This window comes from Lissotriton vulgaris, chromosome 8, assembly GCF_964263255.1.
Source record: "Lissotriton vulgaris chromosome 8, aLisVul1.2, whole genome shotgun sequence".
Lineage (NCBI taxonomy): Eukaryota > Metazoa > Chordata > Amphibia > Caudata > Salamandridae > Lissotriton > Lissotriton vulgaris.
The window spans coordinates 38,876,762-38,902,373 of record NC_141696.1 but is presented as its reverse complement, the minus strand read 5'-3'; the positions used below and the strand labels follow the sequence as shown (position 1 = coordinate 38,902,373).

Sequence of the window (25,612 nt, the reverse complement as noted above, 5' to 3'; positions counted from 1 at the left end):
TATTGTGGGAATTGTAGTCATTGGTATTCGTCGTCATGGAGACGTTGTGTCTGTCATGTGACCTTGTGTAGTCGGGCTCATAGTCCGCGCAGGAGACGGTAACTCGAATCTTTCATTGTATGAATTTATAGACGGTAAATCTCAGAGAGTTCGTTAAGGCCATTGGTAGCTGTATTGAACTTGACAATAAGCATGGCTTCATGACGAGATAGTTTTGCCTCAATATCTCCTCCTCTGGGATCCTTTTCAATTTTTGCGATGACTGTCCATTTCAAGTCGTCTAGTGTATGCTCGTGACTGATCCAATGATTGACCAGGGGAGCAGTAACGACTTTCTTTTTTATGCGAGATTTGTGTTGCGTGATGCGGCATCTAATTTCTTGGCTTGTTTTTCCAATATATAGCATGTCACAGGGACATTTTATGCCGTAGATGACGTATTTAGATTTGCAGTTCGTGAACTTTTCGTGTTTCCAAAAAAGTTGTTTATGTTGAAACAAGCATCCTTCTTCTGTGCTTGCGCAACAAATGCAGGATCCACATTTGTGGTGACCCTGTATGGGTGGCAGGCCTAGCATGGTGTTAATTGTGGGCGGGTTCTGTTTCACTGCAGCTCGTACAAGGTGGTTGGCCACACTCTGATCTTTTTTAAAAGCAAATAGTGGCTTCTCTTTTAGTGTCTCAGCAACATTTTCTACTATATGCCAATTTTGTAGAATGGTTTTCTTGAGTTGGTTGGAATTGGGGCAAAATGTTGAGACACATACTATCCTTTCAAGAGGTGGTTTTGTCCTTTTTACTAGGAGTGTTTCTCGAGGGATCCACCACACTCTCTTCATAGTTCTTTTAAGAAGTTTAACGGGATATCCTCTTGCTACTAGATTGTCAGTGAGGTTGGAAGCGTGAAACATGTATTCGTCTTTGAGGTGGCAATTTCTTTTTATCCGCAAGTACTGCCCGAAAGGAAGGTTTTCTTTAAGGTTTCGCGGATGATTGCTTGTAAAGTGTAAAGCCTTGTTTCTGTCTGTCTCTTTCTTAAATAATGTCGTCGCCAAGCCTTCGTCTGTTGGATATACTTCAACATCTAGAAATGACATTTTAATTTTGGAAAAGTTCATGCTGAACTTGATCTCTTCTGTGCGAGTGTTAAGCCACTCGTGAAATTCTTTTAGTTTTTCTTCTGATCCTCTCCAGGTTAAAAAGACGTCGTCTATGTAACGGCACTATGTAAGTACTCACGATTGAATGAGATAGTTATGTAAATGCGATTGCGGTTTCTTTGCGTCTTTAACCATGGGTTAACACAGGTTCCGTTTTTTTTACAGTTTAAATCTCAAATGAGCCCCCAGCAACTCTAAGGTAGGATTAGTTTCACTTATTTTTTCTGATACGTTGAGAGGTAGAGTCCGGTCCCCTTAGCTGACCCAATCTTGTTTCTCCATTCACAGGCTTTTTTGGTCCTGACGAGATTTCCCCACAACAAGGGGTCATCGAAACGCGTAGACCTTCTCTATCCAGCATTAGGAATTGTTGATCTATTCCCAAACATATGACAATGGTTTAGTTGATTGTTCCAATGCGTTGTTTTTCAAAATATATCCTGTAAATACAACTTTTCAATTGTGTATATATGTCTATTTATATGTTTGTTGTCCCGTATGAATGTTGAATGCAAGGTGTCAATCTGTTAAAAAGTGTCTTTTTGTATTCGTTTTCTCATTTGTTGTTTTGACATATTACTGTGGAGTTATCCAAATGTATATCTAAAAAACAAAAATTGCCCATTGATATGGTATATGTGATATATAAAAAATAAAAACATTTTTGATTTATTTCGGACAAAACTGTTCTCCGAGAGTCACTGTTTCAGTCAGTGATTCGAGTGATCACCCGTGGTCCAAGTATAATCAAGTTGGCAATACTGGTGTTTTGTTTTGGTTTATAGAGTATTGATAGTGAGGCTTGTCCTTATTGCCAGTGAGCCCAGACCCTGTTTTGGTTTTGGACTCAAATAGAGCATTGTTGTTCTACCTTGATCACACATCAGAGGTTTGAGGTCAATGACGCACTCTTCATAGGGTATGTTGGTGTGAAGAAAGGTTGGTGTGAAGAAAGGTTGGGCGGTGCAGAAGTGAACCATCTCTCCCTGGGTCATGCTCTTTATCAAAATCTGCTACACATTTGCCAAGAATCAACCTCCTGAAGGCTTGTGACCTCATTCCACCTGAGCTAAAGCTGTAACCACTGCGTTAGCCTGCCAAATTCTGTGCCTGAATCTTTGCCAGGCAGCAACACTGGGCCTCATTGAGCATGTTTACCATACATTACCGCCTAGACAGTCAGGCTGGTAGTGATGGGCACTTCCCACGCTCGGTACTGCAGGACTCAGTTGTATGAAATTGGCCTGCAGACCCGCCATCATGGATGGTATTGTTTGGGTATCTATTGAAAGGTAAGTAATATGTGGCTAGAAGTCTCTATCAGATGAACAAGTTCCTTACCTTCCATAATGCCTTATCTGGTGGATACTATATCTAGCCGCAGATTACTTAATGACCCATCCATACTCCCCTCTCTGTGGACAGATTTCTACAGTCAGGGCTGCTCCCTTTCAGGGACCTGGATATCCACACCAGTGTCAGTGTTCTTCATGGCTCTGCACTTCTAGCATGGAAAGTTGTGCAAAGTAACTGATGTCAGTACTCGTAGGTGGTACCTATATAGATGCTGTGGACCTAATTTCCAGAACGGCCGATGACGCACGCATAGCCAATTGATAACACCTGCCGGTGTGCAGGGGAACTGCTCATAAAAAATCTTCTGGATCCAATCTGACGCCTAGGAAATTCAAAGGTAATAAATCATTGGCTGGATATAGTCTCTACCAGAAAAGGCATTACCGAAAGTAAGTAACTCGTTCTTTTCTTTAATACATATCAGTAAACCCTAAGGTAGGCCCTTGACAGTCCAAGGGCGGGGTGCAGTGCATGTAAAAAGAAGGACATGCACTATTAAGTGTAACATGTCTTGGTAGAGAAAAACTGTTACATTTGTTTTTTCCTACTGCAAGGCGTATCCCTCCCATAGGTTACAATTGGGATTATCCTATTACATTTTATAAGTGTTATTTCCAATTGAGAAGAGGTTGGACCCTAAGTTTGGTGTCACAATTTAAAATCACAACTTATGGTGTCTTCTGCCTGTTTCAAAATACACGTCTGCGGTGGATGACAGCTGGGCTTTGTCCATTCCCTCTACACAGCCCGACACACAGGAACATAGGTTTGACTGATGTGCAATGCACATTATGATGGGACATCCTGGGCAGGATGGGAGGGAGGAGCTGACACACCTGAATAGGCTGCGTTTGTTCCCACACAAAAGGCTGCATACCCACTATAGTGCATCTGTAGACACGTCAGGAATGGCAGGGACTGGTCACTTTAAAGGCATCTCTTTGAAGTCTTCACCACTACTTCAAAGACACAATTGGGTATAAGCACTTGACCTCTGACACCATCCACTTCAGTACACTTCTGGACTTCTGAGCACTCTGCCAGGATGAAGAAATGCTGTGCTGCAGAAAGGAATACCACTCTAATGGGCTGCTGCTTTGCTGGTACATTGACTTGCTGTGCTCTTGACTTGCTGAGCTGCCCTGCTGCCCTGCTGCCTGCTGTTCTGCAGCCTGGATGAGAAGGACTGAACCTGCATCACGTGAACCCATTGTGACTTTAAGGGTTTTCTGGCTTTCCTCCTTTTTTAAGACTTTCGGTATTCACAGAAGGCATTTAGGAGTCCTAAGGTTAGGAGTCCTAACTTTACTACTACTAAACTGAGAAAAATCCTAATTTTAAGACTTTCGGTATTCACAGAAGGCATTTAGGAGTCCTAAAGTTAGGACTACTAACTTCTGTGAATACCGAAATGAGTAAGTGCCTTTTCTGAATACCGAAATGAGTAAGTGCATTCTGTGAATACCAAAATAGTAGTAAGTTTATGATTGAGTCTTAAGTTCATTCTGTGAATCGGGCCCGGAGTGTATAGAGTTCCTGACACTGGGTAGGCTTGTAAACTGTCTTGTTCTTTCCACACTTCCCAAATATTCTGTGGTATGCCCACTCTTAATTTAGTCACTCAGTTCAGTTCAGTAAATCTTTATTTCGACGATTAAAAGCCATCATAAAAATACATTACACAATAAAAATTCCATTAAATTACATTTCTTAAATTTTGACAAATTAAAACTACAGGGAGTAGAAGGTACAATTCATAGAGAGAGATAATAATTATGTACAAAGGTTGGTTAATTTCTTGTATTTCTCAGTCTTACTGCTACTTTTAAAAAGCTTATAATAGAGCATAAGGTGTGCATATCACTAGCTCTCTGTAAGAAAAGCAGTGCAGCTCTTGCACGGCGAAATTTCTGCTTCCTGAGGATGTCAACCAAAAATCTACGCCTAGGATTTCGATAAAATGAACATAAAAGTACAAAATGAAGGGTGTCCTGCGGAGACCTATTGTCGCAGCCGCAGGCACCCTTCTGCTCAATCGTTACAGTAAAACCAGAGGGATAAGCTAAAATGTTAGGTAACAGATTGAGCCTAAAACGACACATTAAAAACCTATCATGCTGGTTGTACATCAAGAACAGATAGGGTTCCATGCCCGCCCCATTACTAATTAGACCATGAGCTGCTATTGATCTCTTTAAGGGTCCAGGACCAAGTCGAACAGTTTCAAATTTTTCTAAAAGCAACTTTTTGACCCTTGATTTACAACTGGTAGAAATTGAGGAAGGGTCACTAAAAAGGAGATGCTGGTCTATATTCTCTAAAGTGCATTTAACATATTTTAACCAGGGAATTTGTAACCCCTTATCCCTTTGCAAACAGTCTGTGACAAATTCCCTGCTCAATGCTGCCTCCGGGTTGGTCCAAATTCTGATCCATGCTATAATTGGCCTCAGCTTGACATAGTCTGAAATATATGGAATCCCAAGTTCTGTGTGAGCAATTTCGGCAGAGGTGGAGTGTGGGATTTTCAGGATTCTGCGGAGAAATTTATCTTCCTCTACTTGTAGTTGTTTACAGTCCCTGAATCCCCACACCTCCGCACCGTACACGGCCTTTGCCATACTAATTGAACCATATAGAGTTATTACTTGTTCGGGGCACCATCGTCCCAGCCTACGAGCAAAGCTTAGTATTGCACCGTTCGAAGAGACCAGCTTAGTGTTCCTCGACCAGTTGGCTGAATTGAATTTCACCATCAAACAAAAGGCCCAGATAGGGAAAAGTGTTTACTGTATCCAAGGTGTGTGTCCCTATTTTAAACACAAACTTATTGGAAGGTTTTTTGCTGGCCACCATGACAAAGGATTTCTTCAAATTTACAGACAGGTCTAAGTTGGCCATGAACTTGACAAATCCATCCACCAGTTGCTGTAGACTCCTTGGTGTTCGAGCAAGCAGGACCGCGTCATCCGCGTACAGAAGTACTGGGATTTAACGAGATCCTTCTTTAGGGCAGTCCACAGCTAGGGAGATGAGGGTGCTCTCCAAGGCGTTGATATAAAGTGAAAAGAGGAAAGGGGCGAGAATGCATCCTTGCCTTACTCCTCCCGAGCACGGAAATGGGTCAGTACACCCCCCCTCTGGGCTAAAGCGGACCCTGGCAGTGGTGTTCCAGTGCAACTCTTTTAAGATGTTTATCAGCCCCACATCTATGCCTATCTTGTGCATCATGGCCCACAGTTTATTCCTGTTCACGTTGTCAAAGGTCGCAGCCAAGTCCATAAATCCCATGTAAACCGTGCGCTTACTGGCTTTTGTGTATTTGGCAATTAGCAAGTACAGATTCAGACACTGGTCGCTGGTTGATTTGCCGGCTCTAAACCCGTACTGTATATCAACTATAGTGCGGTGCTCCTCTGTCCACTTCATAAGCCGATTCAGGATCACTCAACCTAGTATTTTGGCAGAGACATCAATAAGCAAAATTGGCCTATAGCATTTTGGATCATCCCTACTCCCTTTCTTAAAAATGGGTACAATCAATGCAGTGGACCAGGAGCGTGGTAGACCTGATCTAATAGCCGCGTTTAGGACCCTGGTTAGGATTGGGGCCCAGAGGTCTATGTTACTTCTATATAAGTCTGGTGGAGTACCATCTGGCCCTGGAGCTTTGTTCGGGGTCAAACCTTGGATCGCCATTGTTATCTACTCTACTAAAAAATCTATTTCAGAACTCCAGGTGCCCTCCCAGCCCCCTTCTTGGATTGCTACCTTTGAGTTATTGTAATGAGCCTCAAAGTGAGCAACCCATTCCTCTGGGAGGATATTGGTGCTAATCACCGGGGCGGTGTTATCTTGAAAGCAGGGCCTATTTACAATCCTCAAAAATTCCGCAAAATCCCTGTTTTCTTCCGCCTCTCTCAAATCAGCCCATACTTCTGCTTGTAGGGTGGTCTTCCTCTCCTTTACCTTGGATTTGTAGACTTGTCTACAGTTAGCCACTTCTACCTTGTCCCTTGGGTTAGCTTTAAGGCATACTTTTAAGTTCCTTAATGCTTTGGAACAACTTTTATCGCACCATCTTGGTTGCTTAGTACCCTTACTTGGGCCTCTTGCTTCTAATAATTTGTCAGCCAGTTTTGTCAAGGATCCAAATGTTGCGACTAACTCTGGTCCTTCTATTAGGGGGTCCAGTGAAGGACTGGGTTTTTCTAAGACCCAGCAGTGCCAGGGGACAACACCTGAAACCTTCGTGGGTAACCTGTTCCGGCGTACAAATGACAGAGACACGGGACACTTCCTTCGGCGTCAAAGATTTCGAGGTTTATTTACTGCAGGGAACACAGAAGTCACAGGAAGTACACCACGTGTATGTTCGATGAGACTGCTTCAAATTGCTACTGTAGGTCGCTCCTTTTATACACATTTTGCTCATAGGTTTACATGGTACACAAAGGTTTACAACTTGGTTCCCATCATTATCTCCAAGAGGGGTTGCTTTGATGCATTCAAGGTCCGGAACATAAGTACGGAAACATTTGGTGGTTCCCAACTGTAAAACCCATCTTCCCACCATTTAGTACATTCCAATCGGCAGTAAACAGATCGAAGAAGGAACAGAGACAGGTGCAGAGGAAGGCAGAAACAGTGGGGAGATCGGAAAGGGTGTAAAAGGGGTGGTATCGGGAAACACGAGCTGCAGGCATCAAAGGGACGTGCCAAATGAGATGCACGGCTAAGACAATAGACCGGCACGGCAAGATGTGCCTCGAGCGGGGCCATCTGCCTTACAGTATCATCCCCCTCATCATAAAGACACTTTCAAAGGAAACTTGTCTTCCGCAGAAGTCTTGGGAATCCCAGGGTCGCGAAGCGGACAGCGTCCGTTCGCTGGCTACTTGAGGGCAAGAAACAAAATGGATGCCATATCTAAGATGGAACCCGTGGGTACAGATAGAAAAACCCACGAAACAGACGAACGGTTTAGGTTACCACAGCGAAACTGCGTACACCCACTAAACTCGTCATTTGCGGTTCATAGATACCAGACTCGACCATATTCGTGCGAGTCGAAAACACCACTTACAATCGTTACGGAACCTCAGGCGCTCCTTTTGCCCTCATGTAGGCAAGCACTAGTCGGAATCATATTCGATATTCATCAGACCATCTAGATGTTGCTGCAACATGGCTCTGTCCATCTGAGCTCCTTTGGTAACAGGTGACTGTCTCATACACGTTGTAGCACAGAGGCCACATAAGGCAGGACCACACTGCACACAAAGGCAACACGAGAACAGAAATGCTACAACAACTCCGATGATCATCAGAATTTTCCAACCCCAAGTCGACATTAGGCCCCAAAACCACTCAAGTAGCGTCCAATCCCCCACGTCCACGTGTATGGACTCAGAGATCTTATGCAACTTTGAGATGGCTTGATAGACAGTCGGAGCGTTATCTGGAATGAAAATACAGCAGCTCGAATGGATCACCTTACAGACTCCACCTCGATCTGCTAAAACAACGTCTAAAACCATACGGTTTTGTAGCGTCATAAGCCTGTCCGCCTGAAGTTCTGCAGTGATATTACCAAGGGCACTGGCAGTGATATTAGCTGTCGATTCCACTACACGAGTCAGCTGTCTCAGGTTCCTACTATTGACCATAGGCCCCCAAAACGGAAAGAAACCCTTGAAAAAGTCTCCTGCCTCTTGACCGGCAGTGTCCTCTTCGCTAATCACGCCTCTCACAACTCTAGTCTTGTGATAGTCTGCATCAACAGTGAACGTCGGAGGCAACAAATTTGCAATATAACATGTGCCCGCAAAGTCGGAGGGCAACCATGAATACGCACGATCATGACAGACAAAGTACGTACCCTTGGCAGTCAGAAACACAGGGGAGGAGAGCATCGGCAAGACATACGTCTCGGAGCAAGCACTCTCTCCAAGATGAGCTCTCGGGCTTCGGCCACGACCTTTTAGACAAAAATTACCAAGGTGGGGTACGATCCATATTGGGGACGAGCTTTTAAGCTGTCTTTCACCCACGAGCGCACTATACTCAGCCTCACTCAGGACCCTGTAGGCTCGCACCTCTTCCTCTGGGATGAGCGACGGCTCATAGATATCCCTATCTAAATCGGCAATCGCTATAGCCAAAGGCTTGTGGTACGGACCAGGACCAAAGTGCGAAGGACGTGGCTCTCGATTGGGGTAGGAATCTAGTGCACTTCGAAACATTATTTGCAATGCTCGAGCTGAACCCTGGGAACTATAAGGAAGGACCAAATATGGAATTCCCTTATCCGTGGTATGTGGCATTAACCCGCACACCCAACAATTAGTAGTGTTAACCACCAACTGATGCTGATGAAGGAGCTGAATAAAGGAATTATTTCTGAATTCTGCACGTCTAGCCTGTTCGTGTTGAGGTAGGATATGGAAGGAATGAGGGGACGCAGTGGAGGTTGTTTTAGGTTCAGAAGTAGGAGTAGGTATGGCAGAAGGTAGGAAGTCCTGTATCATGTAATACACCCCACCCGCCAATAACGAAGAAACAATTAGAAACAGAAGGAACACTTGAATCATAAAGCATTTTGTACGAGTGATCTGTTGCAGTTTGAATCTTTGCGCCTGAGCTTTTTCCAAGTCCACCAGCTTTGAAAACGACATCCTCTAAAACCGTCCGCAACGTTTCTTGACGCACTTCGTTCTGTGTAGCAGTAGTCAATCCCCAGGAGTTCCCAGGAACCGACGGTCTTGGACCTAGTGTCTAGACCTACTAACCAGAAGGAAGTACACGCGCGGCCCTACGGCTCACCTGGATGCAAGGTATTTTAATTCACAAATATGTACAAAGTCTCTCAGCTGTGGAAGCAAAAACACATATATATGGAAAAACTCAATATTTACAAAGAAATCACAGTTATACGTGTGTTCAGACTAATCGTGGCAAAAGGGATAATGTAGATGTCGAGGGACAGAAACGAAAATTTATTTGTCCTTGGTGTTAGATCGCAAAGAGTAGCGGCTTTTCCCAGGACGTGTCTGTTCGTCAAACAATGGATCCGGTGAGGGAACAGAGTTCTGATGATCAGTCAATTGTTCAGATCTTGAATCTTGTGTTGGCAAATGTTCAACAATGTCTTTCTGCTGCACTGAGGATTCTCCGAAAGGCTGAGCGTCGCTAAAGGGTACAAAGGTCTGCAATGCTTCAGCTTCAGACGAGGCAATGCCCTTCCTCACCCACGAGTCCGCTGGTAAAGGTATTGGGACCTTTTTCGTATGGGTGGCATGCACCCAGTGTTTTCGGCCTTCCAAACGGACAGCAGTCCTCGTGGCGAGAAGAACCTGGTAGGGTCCGGTAAAACGAGGTTCAAGGTTGTGCTTCCTTCCAAAATTCCTCGTCACCACCCAGTCTCCGGGCTGGAGCTGGTGGCCTGGACCCTCCGTCTGCGTCGGCAGTGCTTCAAAGACCTGTTGGTGAATTAACCTCAGTTTAGCAGTCAGATCATGAAGATAATCGATCAACATTGGGTATTCAAGATCAGAAAACACACTTGGTCTAGGGACCCCCCAAATATTCGCAGGACGGCGGAACACTATTTCGTAGGGGCTAAGCCCTACTCGGGAGTGTACAGTCGCCCTTGTTGACAACAGAGCTAGAGGCAAAGCATCAGGCCACGAGAGACCAGTCGTAGCCTGAATCTTTGCCAGTTTTAGTTTAGGGGTGCCATTATACCCTTCGACTAAACCTGCTGACTGGGGATGATTGGCGCTGTGGAATTTTTGAGTAATTCCAAGGCCCTTACACACATTCTTCATCACACTTCCCACAAACTCACTTCCGTTATCAGACCATACAATCCGTGGCATTCCATACCGAGGAAAGTATTCCTTCAGTAGAATTTTCGCAGTGGACAGAGCAGTATTGTCTTTGAGAGGGTAGGCTTCAATCCATCGGGAGAATGCGCAAACCACTACTAAAACGTATTTAAAGTTATTGCATCGCTCCATATGGATGAAGTCTAGCTGAATGACCTCAAAGGGACATGAAGGGGGAGCAAAATGGCCAGGAGGTGTAGGGGTTCCCTTTCCAGGATTATGCAACATACATGTCATGCAATTCTTCACCAATCTCTCAGCACACTTAGTAATACCGTCATTCTTCCACACAGGAGACAACAACTTACAGATACCTTTCGCACTAATATGCGCTAGCCCGTGTGCCATCGTCACAACAGCTAGCACATACGCATCTGGCAACATCCATCTCTTATGCTCCGACAAATCAATCCAACAACCATTCACGTCTAACTTTCCCGTACTCTCTTTCCACTTCGTCCTTTCAGTCTCAGTGGCCTCATTCTGTATCGCTCTCACACTCTTGATAGTATCCTCACACATACCAGTCTCTGTAGGCCACCTCACCGTACTCGTCACATACATTCTAGTGCTAAGGTTCCGGGCAGTCTCCTTAGCAGTCTCATCCGCAAATGCATTACCTCGACCAACATCATCCATCACCTTACGATGCGCACTACATTTAACAATCGCTACCTGCTTAGGCAATGTAAGTGCATCCAAAAGATCATTCACAAGTTGTCCATGTTGAATCTTAGTGCCATGCGATGTCATAAAACCTCTCTCTCTCCACAATCGTCCAAAGCTATGAGCGACGCAAAAAGCATATTGGCTGTCGGTAAACACATTCACACGTTTTCCTTTCGACAACACACACGCTCTAGTTAAAGCGATCAGTTCTGCAGCTTGGGCAGAATTCTGATTCAATCTTGCAGTTTCCACAACAGTGTTCAAAGTTACCACAGCATACGCAGTCGTCACATCACCATTTGGCAATTTAAAACATGAACCATCCACATACAAAGTCCCATCGGGATCTTCCAAAGGAGTGTTTTTAAGGTCCACACGACCTTTCGTTTCCTCCTCAGTCCGCAAATAGCAGTCATGAGGTGCTATTTCATCTGATTCCATGCTAATTGGCAATAACGTCGCCGGATTGAGGACATTACAACGTTTGATTTGAATATGACTTGCCAACAGCGTCAATTCGTGCCCAGACAACCTCGCACTCGTCAAGTGTTGGGTTTTAGTACGATTCAAGATAGTGTCTACTGCGTGCGGAACCATCACCGTAAGCATATTATCCATGACCAACCCTGCAGATTGTCGGATGGACACCGCAGCTGCCGCTGTTGCTCTCAAACAACTCGGTAATGCTCTAGCTACCGGGTCCAAGGTCGAGGAAAAATATGCACATGGACGTTGCTTACCACCAAAAGGCTGCGTCAAAACACTCAACGCACAACCTTCCCTCTCGTGAACGTATAATGTAAACGGCTTGCTGTAGTCAGGGGTACCTAACACAGGAGCCGAAACACAGTGCGTCACGCAATTCAGAAAAACTTTTCTGACATTCTTCCGTCCATGGTAAAGGAGTTGGAACATCCTTGCACGTAAGAGCTACCAATGGTTTCGCTAGCAATGAAAAATTTGGAATCCACTGCCTGCAGTATGACGTGATACCTAGAAAGGCACGCACATCTCTCTGAGTCGTTGGCACAGTCATTCGCGCAATTGCTGCAATTCTCTCTGGGGTCAACCTTCTTCCCTCCTTTGACAATAAGTGACCTAGATAGGTTACTTCTTGACAACAATATTGAAGCTTGGAAGGTGACACCTTGTGGTGTAAGTCACAGAGATGTTGCAACAACGACACTGTAGAAATCTTGCAAATGTCCTGAGTGTCTGCAGCCACCAATAGGTCGTCGACATATTGGATCAAGGCTGCACCAGCCGGCAACACAAATGCATCAAGTTGGCCCTTCAAGGCTTGACTGTATATCGATGGACTCTCACAGTAGCCCTGAGGAGCACGTTTAAACCGGAAGCTACGGCCTCCAAGAGAGAAACCGAAAGGGTCTCTACTCTCTTCAGCAATCGGTATACTGAAGAACGCATTCTTTAGATCGATCACTGAAAACCAAGATGCAGAAGCTGGAATCAGAGTCAGTAGAGCCGTAATGTCAGGCACCACAGGGAACTGAGGAATCACAATTTTATTCACCTCCCGTAAATCGATAACAAAACGATAAACAGGCGGTTTCGAAGGATCGGTACGTTTCAAAATAGGCAGTACAGGGCTGTTGCACACGTTTCCCCGAGTCTCCTCAATGACATCTTTCTCGATCAGATCATAGATGATCGCTAACAATGCTCGTTCACCGTCGAGGGAGATTCGATACTGGGGAATACGTGGCAGTCGCACATTAGATTTCAAGTGAACAACATAAGGGGAGATGTCAAGCAGGCCCACGTCATTGGGACCTGTTGCCCACAAAGATGCAGGAAGCGAACTCAATTCCGGTGGAAGCTTATCGAGAGACAAGTACATTGGAGAGACAACTCTCTCACCCAAAGTAAGCTTTACTCCCGCAGGAGAACAATACAAAGTCGCATACAGACGTTTTAGCAAATCCAGGCCCAAGAGATTTTCACCACAGCCAGTAGTCAAAATCAACAGAGCTTCCAACTCACGAGGCCCAATGGTGAGAGGCAAAGGGCGTGAAACTGGATTGCTAACGGGGGCGCCAGAGAATCCAACGAAAACATTTGTTAAGCCAGACAAAGGTGCGCCAGGGAGTTTCGAATGCATGCTGGAACTTTTCGCTGCACCAGTGTCCAACAGAAAAGGCTCAACGACGCCCGAAGTGGCAACTGCGACGTAAGGCCCTCTCTGATCAACCGGAACTGATACTACTCCCTCTCCTTGTCTATGGCTGTCCTAGTAATTACTGTCGTCAGTTCCCTGATCGACGTAATAATCATCTACATTGTACTGCGCAGATCTTCCTTGCGATGATCCACGTTGATCAAAACAATTATTTGAGTCAGATGTATTAGTGGAACGATCATGTTGAACACCACGACCTCTACCACGTGGTGTCTGCTGAGAACCACCACGACCTCCTCTGGACGAATTACCACTATTACGCTCATTTAGAACTGGGCAATCAAATTTCAAATGACCCTCATGTCTACAATAGGCACACTGATTGTACCCTAACGAAGATCTCTGCGAAGAGGAGTCATTTCGAGATTGTGATCTATTAGACTGAGACTGCGATCGATTACGTTGTTGCGAATCATTCTGATTCGAACGCGGAGGATACGCCTGCTGCAACAACACTTTAGTTTTGAGTTCTTTCGTTTTTTTATCGGCGCGATCAGTTTCTTCCTTCTCCCTATTTTCATAATATTGCGCCGTGGCCAATATTTGAGCAGAAGTAGAGACAGCCCACGCGCTCTCAGAATTTCTCAATTTGTTGCTCAAGTCAGGCAACAAATTAGAGACAAATTTGTCCACGAACAACCGCTGACCACCCTCGGTACCCATATCCTGACCACTGTGATCGATGAATGCCTCCTCAAATCTCGTAAAGAAATCAGAGACACTCTCGTCCTTCTTCTGTTTGCAAGCGGACAACTTATCCCAGTTCACCCTCATAGCTGGCATAAGCGTTTTCATTAGGGTAATGATTCTCTGAGGGAGAGCAGTAATAAGCTGTTCAGGCTTAGCCCCACCAATTTGTAGTGTATCTGCCGCAGTAAGAGCAGCCCAATCACCACCTAATTCGTTTGCATGATCTTCCTGACGAATCTTGGCTCATACCGGTTGTGGTACGACATTGCCAAACAGCATATCGATATCAGCAAGATTCATTATCGTAGCATCTACGAGCTGCGATAATTCCTTATAATACCCTGCAGGATTTTTGCGAGGGTCAGGCAAAGATTGCTTCACCTGCAAAACCTCTGATCGTTTCCATGGGAGATGTATCCATACTCTCTGGAAATGTGGCAGAACAATAGGAACAGCAGTAGCATCACCTGGCATCCACACTGGTGGAACTTCGCGCATGGGATACTGACCAGGCGCATCTAACGGTCTCTCAATGTCTTCAACAAACAATGCTTGAGGCATCATGGAGGGGCGAAGAGCTAATAATTGCTCAACAGCACGTCGAACATTAGAACCTACTATCATTCCGCTCGAAAACTGGAGCTGTAGATTAGTCAAAGCAGTTAATACATCGTCAGATGCATCAGCCGATATTTGGTCTCGCAAGGTCTTGCACATTTCTTCAAAAACACATCTTTGTGTCGGTATATTGAATTGACCAAACGTATCCACTACCGAACGTGGAGGATTCCTAAAGGGGTGTAGCATCCATGCCATCGCCATATTATACAGCGCAGCACGTTCCCTATTAACGGGAAGCTGACTACGTCTTTGTGGACCGTCCGAACCAGCGGACTCAGGAATAGATCCAAGAGAATTAACAAAGTTAGCAGCAACTAAAGGGGTACGACGTCGGATAGATGGAGAAGTATAACATAGGGTATTAACAAGAGAAGAATCGGGCACAGAAGAAACAGCAGGAGTAAGTAAAACAGGAGCAGCAGCGGGAGCAGGAGTATGAGGAAGTACAAGCGGAGGAGCAGTAGGAACAGAAGTAGGCAAAGGAGCAGAAACAGTCGGAGGAACAGGTTGAGGAACAGGTACAGGAGGAACCACAGAAGCTGCGGTACCCTGTGCGTACGGAGGTGGTGACTTCAGAAGATAGGACAGTAAAGGATCCTCAACTGTTTCCTCTTTCTAATCCGACTTCGTTGGCAAAGCGGGATAACATTTATCTATAGACATGCGCTGAGGCCTATCGAAAACTTCCTTTTCCTTTTCCTCCTTATCTCGCTGAAATTGCTCCGCTTTTCTTACCACTGTAGCAACTCCATCTCTCTGATTACGTTTGAGTGATCTAATTTCTTTTTTGTTTAGCTTCTTTACGCCATAATCGAAAAGCATCAAACATGCGGAATGATAGTAGGTTGTGGTTGCTTTGTTGTTGCATGGTTCCATTGCATTTGTGGTTCTTAGTACTTGGTTCTTTGTTGTAATATTTGACGACTGCAGCCGCCAAAAACCGAGGGTTTTTGCTCTTTGCAGGGACTTGGTAAAATCCCGTGGCCCTTGAAGTTTGTGAAACTCGGCTAGTGTGCAAGATGCCTGGTTGCAGTACTTTGTTCAGTTGTTTTAAACGTTGTGGTACGGATTCCCGACTGGAGGACTCGTGTCCGATACCTCCGGTTGGAACTCCCACTTATGAGCTTTACAGCAGACATGGGTTAGGTCCGATTGCCTTTAATGAATATTGGATTCGCTATACTAAGAAGGATGGTGTTCTTAGTTGGCCACCTCATGGTAGTTTTGAGACCCCGATTTTGGATAACCTTGAGGCTAAATTGTTTAAGAAAAAATCGTGCCCTCTACCTCAGGGGCTGTCAAGTCAATGGTATGTGCTAATGAGTGGGTTTCTATCAGTTTAGTTATTGCTGTACCCTCGTGGATAGGTTCAAAGTGCGGCCCATTTTTAAACGGGCAGGTGTCCCAGTCTGTTGATAAGAGGGACAGGTTTGGACAGAGGTGGCAGTTGAGGTCACATATTAATAGTACAATTGGTCCCCCCCTTTCCTCTGTTCCACCTCTTAATTTGATTTGATTTGATTTGATTTGATTTGTCTATTTCTAAAGCGCACGAATGCCCGGAGGTGTCTTGGCGCTATGAATTGTCCAGTTTCCGATGCAGGTCTGGAGTTAGTAAAAATTTATGCTGTGAAAAGCCAGGTCTTGATTCTCTTTCTGAAAATCTCCAGAGTTGGGCTGTTTTTTACGTCAAGTGGTAGTGAGTTCTTATGTGAGCTCTTATGTGAGTCTTTCATCTATCTCGCGTAGGACGGCATTCTTCCCATTTATTGGCCCTGAGTTATAAACGTTAAACAGCTGTAACCTCAACCCTCTGCCTTGGAACGTTACTGCTTGGAGGGTATGTGACATCCAGGCTGGTACTGACCATCTACCTTCTAGGGTTAGGTCGACATAAAGTGCTAACCCACCTCTCGCTCTTCCCGCTCTGCTTTCTTGTGCGGGCACAAAGAAGCACTTATAGCCCTCTATTTGGTAGGGTGAGGGGTTAACTGCCCATGTCTCCTGAAAGGCTAATATGTGAAAACCCTGAAGTTGATTCCTCCAATCTGTATTTTCAAATTTTCCGGCTAGGCCCACTATGTTCCACGACATAATATTCAACTTTTCTCCTCGCTCCTCCCCTTCTTTTGTACCCCGCTCGCTTAGCCTAAATTTAGCTCTCCTCTCTAGCCTGCCCCTCTCTTTTTCTTTAACTTGGCTGAGTAGGTATTCTACGGGTTCCTTACTTTGTTCACTCCCTTGAGCTTCTGGCTCACTCTCAACCGTTAGCCCCCTTCCGTCGCTCTCCTCACTTTCTACCCCTTCTTCCAGTAGTCATTCATTCTCATCCAGGGACTGTAAGGGGCTAAATCTGTTTGTCCACTGTGATCCACCCTGGTATGGTAAGGGCTGGGCACCATACTCATTGGACCTTGCCCAGTGTCCATCTGTGAATCTGCCCCTTCTAGCCTGTTGGAAGTTTGGCGGATATGTGACAGGTTTCCTGGGATAAAAGGACTCTAGTGGCATAGTCCTTATCGTACGAAATTTAGGTTCTATTATCGAGACCTCGTCCTCTGTGTCTTTTGGCTTATTGCCCTTAGTAAGCTTTTTCCAGGTCTTTGTTTGTATATTCTTATTACCACGCTTTTTACTTCTCTTCCTAGGTGTACTATTTCCCCCTCTATTTGTGAGTTCTTCATCCTCTATTACAATTTGGGCACAGGGGACAGCATCGAATGAGTTATCCCGGCTGCCTTTGTCAAATGTGTCACTAGGGTTCAGATCCCCAGTTTGTGTGGGGGTCAGGGGCAAAGTTGTTAAGGTCATGGATATACGCCTCTCCGCGCGCTCTAGGTCCCCGGCCACCTTCCTTAACATTAAATCGATTACTGTCGTAGTGGCATTATGAGCTACTATGTCACTTGTCTCTATTCCTGAGTTTTTTGATTTCAGGGGGCTTCCAGATTTGCCCTTAGTAGAGCAGGTTTTAGGTTTGGTAGCCATAATTTACAAACCGTGGTTAGCGCTATTCCCCCTTCCCCCCAGAGAACTAAATCCAGTGGAGTTATAATTATCGTAGACGGCTGTATCAATTTCCGCTGACGTTTCGATATTAGGACCTCATGTTATTTAGTTCGCTTAATTCAATATAGTACAATGCCCAGGTCCTCCGGCAGGTAGTTTTTTTGTAAAAATGTAAATAGCACTGAAATACCTTAGGGCAAGTCCAAGGGGGTGGCCCGTCCCGTCCCTGGTCGTCCCCGGTCGGCCACAGACAGCCCGCCCTCTGCCCAGGCTCAGCCCGGCATCGCCCGGGCGCGTCCCGCGATGCGGGAGGTGCGGTTCGTCCTTACGCGCCTCCGGGCGCGGGAAACTGACGCTGCAGGCGGCGTCCCCGAGTCCAAGCAGGGGACGCTGGGAAATGTAGGCAATGTTTGGTGAACGCTCCCCCCTCTCGGCGGCCGCGGTGGCAAGTGCGGCGGCGGGGGAGAGCGAAGCAAGAGAGTGTGGTGGTCTGCACAGGTAAGTGGTAGTCCGGCAATGCCCCCAGCCGTTTTGCAGCCCCGCTCACCAGCAGAAGCAGCTCGTCCATATGCGCCTCCGGGTGCGGAAAACTGACGCTGCAGGCGGCGTCCCTGAGTCCAATCAGGGGACGCTGGGAATTGTAGGCAATGTTTGGTGAACGCTCCCCCCTCTCGGCAGCCGCGGTGGCAAGTGCGGCGGTGGGGGGAGCGAAGCAAGAGAGCGTGGTGGTCTGCACAGGTAAGTGGTAGTCCGGCAATGCCCCCAGCCGTTTTGCAGTCACTCATTCCATGGATGGCTGTCCATCATTGGGACTTCTGAATCATTCAAAATCGGTCTTCAATCCTGGTTCATCTTCTAAACAAGTCCTCGTGACCCCGGTTAGCCGCATAACCAGTTCCGTAACTTCACTTTTGGAATTAGATGCACTATGGGAAACATTTGGCAGTCTCCACATCATGCCTCAGGCTTTACCAATCAAGCCTTTATGTGGTACCTTCGTTTTCTTGTATTATTCATCTGTTTTCTGTAATACCATGGCCATAACTGCTGCTCTTTAGCTATCTCTTTTATTACAGAACTATCTGAACAAGATCTGGTGGGGGAAGCTGTCCGAGAACAACTCCTTGAAACGGCTTCTCTTCTGCATGGTGTTTTTCCCTTTAATTTGCACTGGTTTCATCACCTTCAGGTAAGAGCTCCATATTAGTAGTACAACAATGCTAACCATGCAAGAAAGACTAATATATCAATCAAATTGAAATACTTTACATTTATTTCAAGAATTCTGCCTAGTTACTGTTTAGACAGTAGTGTAAAGGATAATAACATTGTAATAAGACTGTTATGTAAATGAGCGTGCCAGTGAGTATGCGGGTAAATGAAGTGGAAAATGTGTTATTCTGTTAATGGTCTTATTGTATGGTACTTGCTGTCTGTGGCCTCTTCAGGGGGCTGTAAACCAGAACAATCCCAGACAACCAGGCCCTGAACCCTGTACCAGACTCATGTAGAGACGGAAGTATTTGCTTGGTTTGGAAAACCTGTACCATCCTGCCCTGTTGGAATCTTTGCTGACTGGCTTTGTTTTTCTGCCAGTGGACTCAGCAATCCATGACTATTTGAGAGGGACTACTGCCCCTGTATGACAGACTAAAGAGACTGCAGTGTTTGAAGGTGTTTACACATTGGGTGCTGCCCTTTCTGCTGTGCCCCTTGATGGAGGCTGCATTTCCAGGCACATTCCTACCACTTTTGTGGTTAACCGTTAGGCTGGCCAGGGCTCTCCTTGGAACATTAGCTTAACTTGATCATTGACCGAGGAGTTTACTTTCCATCCACATTCCCAAACACCATCTGTGATGAGTATTAGTTACATTACCATTTCTCAATCTCTCTAACCACTGTATTTGTGGTAAGCTCTAATAACTTGTCAAAGAATGTGATGACCGTTGGAGAGGAAGTGGGTTATCAAATGTCTGTGCCCATTGTTCACCTATCAGGAGGTGCCATATAACGAAGAGGCTTTCAGCACATGCCAGCTCCTGTTTGGACCCACCCTTCATCCAAGTTTAAAGCTTGTTCCCTCGCCTCCGGGTGTGTGGTGTGCATGTGAGACTAGAGAGCTGTGAGCCAGCTAACTGTTGTGGATCACTGACATCATGAAGTCTTCCAAACAAAATAGTGGTTCTTCAACAGGTTGGATTTATCCCAACTGAGAACAAGCCTTTGGTACGTTGATCCCTGTCTCAAAACGTGAACTGTCAGGGGGCTGGAAAAATGACATATTCCCCTCTGCCATCCCAGTTTTTCTTTACTGGAACTCACTCCTTCCCGTATACAGTGCTGAGCTGGACACCAACTAGCAATCACACAACCTTCGCAAAGCTTGACTGAGAACAATCTACAACCTTATTACTTTGGACTCCGGCCTTCCTCTTCATGCAAGCCTTAAAACTAGAATAAATAGGAAAGCCTAGAGGAGACATCCCATCCTGACTGGAGAAGTGTTTGGATTGCAAACTCCAACTATAACTTGATGCAAAAATGAAAAGCGTTGGTCTGGGGTCATGGCTTTGGCGTCAGATTTACCCAAATAGTTACTTTATTTATATGTCCTTTGTCACACATCGATCGTGTTTTACACCGTTTTACCCATTTTGACCCTATTTCCGGAGGACGCATTTGAAGCTATTCACAAAGATAAGTTACACTTCTCAGTATTTAACATGTTTAAACTTATTCTTACCTGTTGAAGTAACTTTACTACTTTTCTCTATTCACAATATATGGAGTGCAAAGATACTCAAAAGTGCATATTTACGTCTCCACCCGTGGAATATGGGGGAAGCAAATATGCAAGTAGAAATGACTACAAAAAAAGTAGTAAGTCTAAGTGAACAATTTTGGTTCTTGGCTATTGAGGGGGTTAACCCTGCTCAAGCAACAGCAACAATTCTTGTCAGGGTGAGCCACAAAGTGTCATTACATTAACCTGTGCTTAACCCTCTTGTAGCTTGGCCCAAAAACAGTCAGGCTTAACTTAGAGGCAATGTGCAAAGTATTTATGCAGTGCGCAAACAGTAATAAATGGAATCACAGCACAATAGATACTTCACACCAATTTAAAACAACACAGCAAATTGCAATAAATGATTTGACACCAAAACAACAAAAATTCAACGAGTAGAATCAGAGTTATCAATCTTAAAGTTTGAAGTGAAAAATAATACCAACCGTGGACATCTAGTTGTGCGAGACTGGGGCAAACTCGACTCCAATGGAGCACTGGTTGGATACACAGAGTAGTTTGGGTCAGCTTTCCACTTACCTTCGGATTTTACATTTGAAAAGGAAATATCTGAGAAGATAATGTTAAGCGGGGTGAGGCAGCTGGCAGAGTCCAAGGAAGAGATGATGTCATCGGAGAGCTGATGGAGTAAAGTCAACACAGACACCATTGCACTGCAGGGGTGATTGTTTTTGTTCAGGAAGGGACATCTTCCTGCGCAAAAACATTAATATATGGTATTTTCCTCCTTCTATGTGTGTTGCAGAACGCAGCACACATAGAAAGAGCAAAAATGTATTTTTCTTATTGTGCCCCTAGGGAGGCAATACAATCTGATGCATTCCCACGTTTACCAAATCTTGTAAATCTCGGAATGTGTCAGAATCCATGGGCGTTGCGTGGCAATACCCACAGCAACACCTGTGCAACGCCCCCTTCAGGCACCATAATGAATAAAAAGGGGGCATACTTGCAAGGCCATGAAACACCATGCAGGGTGGCTTTGCGTGGCCTTGTATATATGGCTCAGTATCTTACACCCACTTACTCTCATTCTTTTTCATTCTCGCTAGCTCACTTGCACTCAGTCACTCATACTTACTAAGGCCCAGGTTCACTAATGCTTACACCATGTATGTGTCACATATGTGATTTAAACTCAGTTCAAAGTGTGATGGTGGGATTTACTATCCAAAGCAAATCCTGAATTATGTTGGATCACATCCCAAAATAATGCAAAATTGGGCTACTTTGCATCTAGGTGGTGGTCCATGTGCAATCCTGTGCAATGACCCATGGGTTTTGTCACAAATCCCTATCTAAAAACATTGGTAGAGTGAAATTTGCAACAAATCGCACAATTCCTAAAGGCGGGTATAATGAGGAGAAATGTTTTCAATCCTCATTGTTTGTCCACCAGTACCTTTGGTGCAGCTTTGCCTATGTCAAAGAATAGTAAATTTGGGCCACAATCTCACTCAGTACCTGTCACTTTTGCACAATTTCAATGACACAAATGTTTACACATACAGACACATGTTCACAAATAAACCCGCTCTCTCACATAAAGACACTCTCACCTGCAAGCACACACACAACATGCATTCAAAAACAGACTGAAGATAAGAAATGCAGAACAGCGCTGTTTTCTTGGCACTGATTTTACCACCTCTCAAGCCAAGGGTCACAAAGACAGTGACAGTGGTCCCAAGAGGAAACCAATCAAGGAGATGATGGACGGAATGCTGAAACTTTTCAGACACTCACCTCCAGTCACATATCTGGGTTGAATCCATCAGGATTCTTTAGCTCACTTCGCCACCTCAGTTCAGACCCAGCTCTATGCAAATCCGTCTTGACCCTGTGCCTCATGGGAACAGTCATGCCCGAACTGCCAAGCCAGGTCTTCCCTGAACTGGAAACAAGCTTCCTGGGACCAGTTTTGGGGTAACAACCCTCATCAGCCAAGCTAGCTCGAATCCAGTGGCAAAGTGAGCAAGGGACCCACGTCTGGGCACACCCTGCCAAATTATAGCGAACAAAGCAAACACAAGGAGATCATGGACGGAGTGCTGAAACTTTTCAGATACTCACCTTGCATGATATGCTGCCAATCCTTGAGCAGTGGGCTGCTACCGACCTGCTGGAAACAAGCAATAATAACCCCTCTCTTGAAAAAAGCTACGCTTGATCCAGCATGTTCAAAAAGCTACAGACCCATCTCTCTGTTACCCTATCGGGTGAATATCATGGAGCGTCTGGTTAACAAGACCCTCTCCCAGTTCCTGGAGGTTAATAACAAATTAGAAGATGTGCAATTTGGCTTCCGTCCTGGACATGGGACAGAGACTGCCCTGGTGACCGTATTGGACGATCTTCAAATGCGAGAAGACAGGAGACAGTGAGCTATCTTGATCCTGCTGGACCTGTCTGCCGCATTCAATACAGTTAATCACGAGGTCCTCTTGAGAGGCTGAAGGGAGTTGGGGTGGAGGGCAAGGCACTGAAGTGATTTCAATCTTAACTGGCTAACAGATTTCAGGCAGTAGCCCTCCCCTTTACCAATAAGACTTTATTGATGTCCTGCACGGAGTCCCTCAGGGGTCTCCGATCAATCCGATATTATTTAATGTTTACATGAGCCCGCTGATTGTTGTCATTAAGTCACATGTGAACTCTGCTGATGACACCTAACTTATCCTGTCACTGGAGGGGAATTAATCGGTATCATTGGAAAATGTTCATGCCTTTATGCAGGACACTGCACACTGGCTAAAAAATAATGGATTGCAATTTAACGGTGACAAGATAGAAATTCTATGCTGTGCAGCTAGAAAAGTTCCACTCTTACTCCCAACAGATTTCTGGCCTATACCCAAGGTTAATGTGTAAAGAACAGGGACCCTCTGATATGGATACAGTTCCTGGGTCAGGGTAAGTAATGTATGTAAAGAAACGCACCCAGGCAAACAAAATGACTACTGGCACAAGTTAGATGGCAAACAAAACAAAATTAATGATACACAACTGTGTTAGCATATAAAGTACATTTTAATAAATTTCATAAAAGACGTCATGAGTGAAAACATTGACATAATTATAAAATTTGATAAAAAGATAAATTCACTATCACATATACATTGATTTTATAGAAATTGTAATACAAATATGGGATGGTTTCCTGCCTACGTGTTTCGACACATTGAAGGTGTCTTCCTCAGGACTTTACCATCATGATTCTGCATTTGAGGTGGAGAGACCGATGATAATGCGCCGCAGTGGCTTGTGTGGTCTCTGAATAGCAGTTATCTGTCCTTATCGGTCTTGATGGCAGCTAAGTGTAAACTTCTGATAGATAATTCTATGTAGGACCTTGCATCTTCTCAGTCAAATGGGAATACAATTACTAGTGATCTGTGTTGTTCAAGATATTGGCGAAACGAGGTAACGAAATTAAAATGGTTATCCAGCCTAATGATGTGGGTTCTTGTTTGGGTTATCGTCTCTCCGTATGCGGCGAAGTAAAATTGTGCCGGAAATACGTTTTTTGCCAAGCAGTAACGGTTTTCGTTATCAGACGTCCGGCTCTCTTTAATGGATGGAAAAGCGACGTGCAATCTTGACACGAACAAGCAGCTGCGGCCTCAGTGGAAGGAAATTTATTAAAATGTACTTTATATGCTAACACAGTTGTGTATCATTAATTTTGTTTTGTTTGCTATCTAACTTGTGCCAGTAGTCATTTTGTTTGCCTGGGTGCGTTTCTTTACATACTATACCCAAGGTTAAACCACTGATACCCTCTGAGACGGTGCGTAACCTGGGAGTCAATTTCAATAATAGGAGCTCAAATAAATAAGGCAGTTGGGAGCTGGAAAACAGTCCCGCTGACAATCCCGCTGATCCTGGGACTGTCTGCTGTGTTCCAGCCGCTGCCCCTCGCCGCACCCGCTCCGCGGGTGCCGCTCCGCGGGTGCCGCTTCGCGGACCAAGGAGGGTGAAAGCATCTTGTAGGCGCTGGGCTCCTGGAGGCGCTGGGAGCAACATCAAACCGGCGTTGGCGCTGTAGCAGGGACTCGAAGATCCAGGAGTCCCTGCTCTCACAGGTGCGCGAGCGGACGCGCCCACCACCAGCGCCCACCACCAGCCACGCCCCCCGCCTGGCCAGCCAGAAAAGGCGCGTGTCTCCAGTGTTCCCCGGGACCCTACCTGTGAGCGGAAGTTGAGTACCGGTGTGTTGGGGAGCCATTACACGTCCCGCTGATCCTGGGACTGTCGGCTGTGTTCCAGCCGCTGCCCCTCGCCGCACCCGCTCCGCGGGTGCCGCTTCGCGGACCAAGGAGGGTGAAAGCATCTTGTAGGCGCTGGGCTCCTGGAGGCGCTGGGAGCAACATCAAACCGGCGTTGGCGCTGTAGCAGGGACTCGAAGATCCAGGAGTCCCTGCTCTCACAGGTGCGCGAGCGGACGCGCCCACCACCAGCCACGCCCCCCGCCTGCAACGCTCTCTGAATAACGCTCTGTCAGGCGCTCCGCGGGACGCGAGCGAAGCCCGAGCAAAGGGCGGGCAGTCTGTGGCAGTCAGGGGCTGTCAAGGCTGGGCTGGGCCACGTCCCTTTCCTTCTGTTAACAGTGAGTTCATTCGCCTGGTGTGTCCGCCCGTTCTGTTTCCCGAAACCATGTCTACTCGCTCTGGAAAGCTTCTTAGGAGCGAAGCTGATAAGGGGTCAAATGCCGCAAGCCCTGTTATAGGAACTATGGACCGGTTCATCACCAGGGTGGCGGCGGTGATTGAAAAGGAGATTGCCATGTCTGAGCGACGTCTATCTGAGGTATACCTCCCCTCAAGACGCTCATCTCAGGGGGTTGCCGCTCAGTCGCTTACACCGGCCTGTATCCGGACCCAATCTGTTTCCCCACCTAGTGTGCCTGGTGTTCTCACAGACCCCCCTCAGTTGGCTGGCATAGAGCAAAACATAGATAGGCTGGAAAATCTGGCCGCTCTTCTCCCTATAGTTACAGTGGAAGATGATGGCCCCAGTAAGCTGTCCATACCATTATCACTCAATCTCCCAAGCGAAGCTATCAGTGATTCTGAGTCCCCAAACCTGCTCGCTCCCGCCATAGTTATATCAGAAGGGGAGTCAGTTAGGGCGTCCCCCAACACTCAAACCCCCGACACTAGGCAGGAGAATAGGCCCTTAAGTAAAAAGCCACGAAAACGCAAAAAGG

At 45.8% G+C, this 25,612-nt stretch overlaps 1 protein-coding gene across 1 annotated transcript in view; it reads left to right on the top strand.

Moving 5' to 3' along the window:
- Positions 1 to 25,612, top strand: part of LOC147693339 (transient receptor potential cation channel subfamily M member 2-like) — a 1,947,553-nt gene that overhangs the window by 1,291,590 nt on the left and 630,351 nt on the right. Inside the window, exon 13 of the mRNA XM_086935940.1 lies at positions 18,671 to 18,783. Coding sequence (XP_086792066.1) covers positions 18,671 to 18,783 — 113 coding nt within the window. The remainder of the gene's footprint in view (positions 1 to 18,670; positions 18,784 to 25,612) is intronic.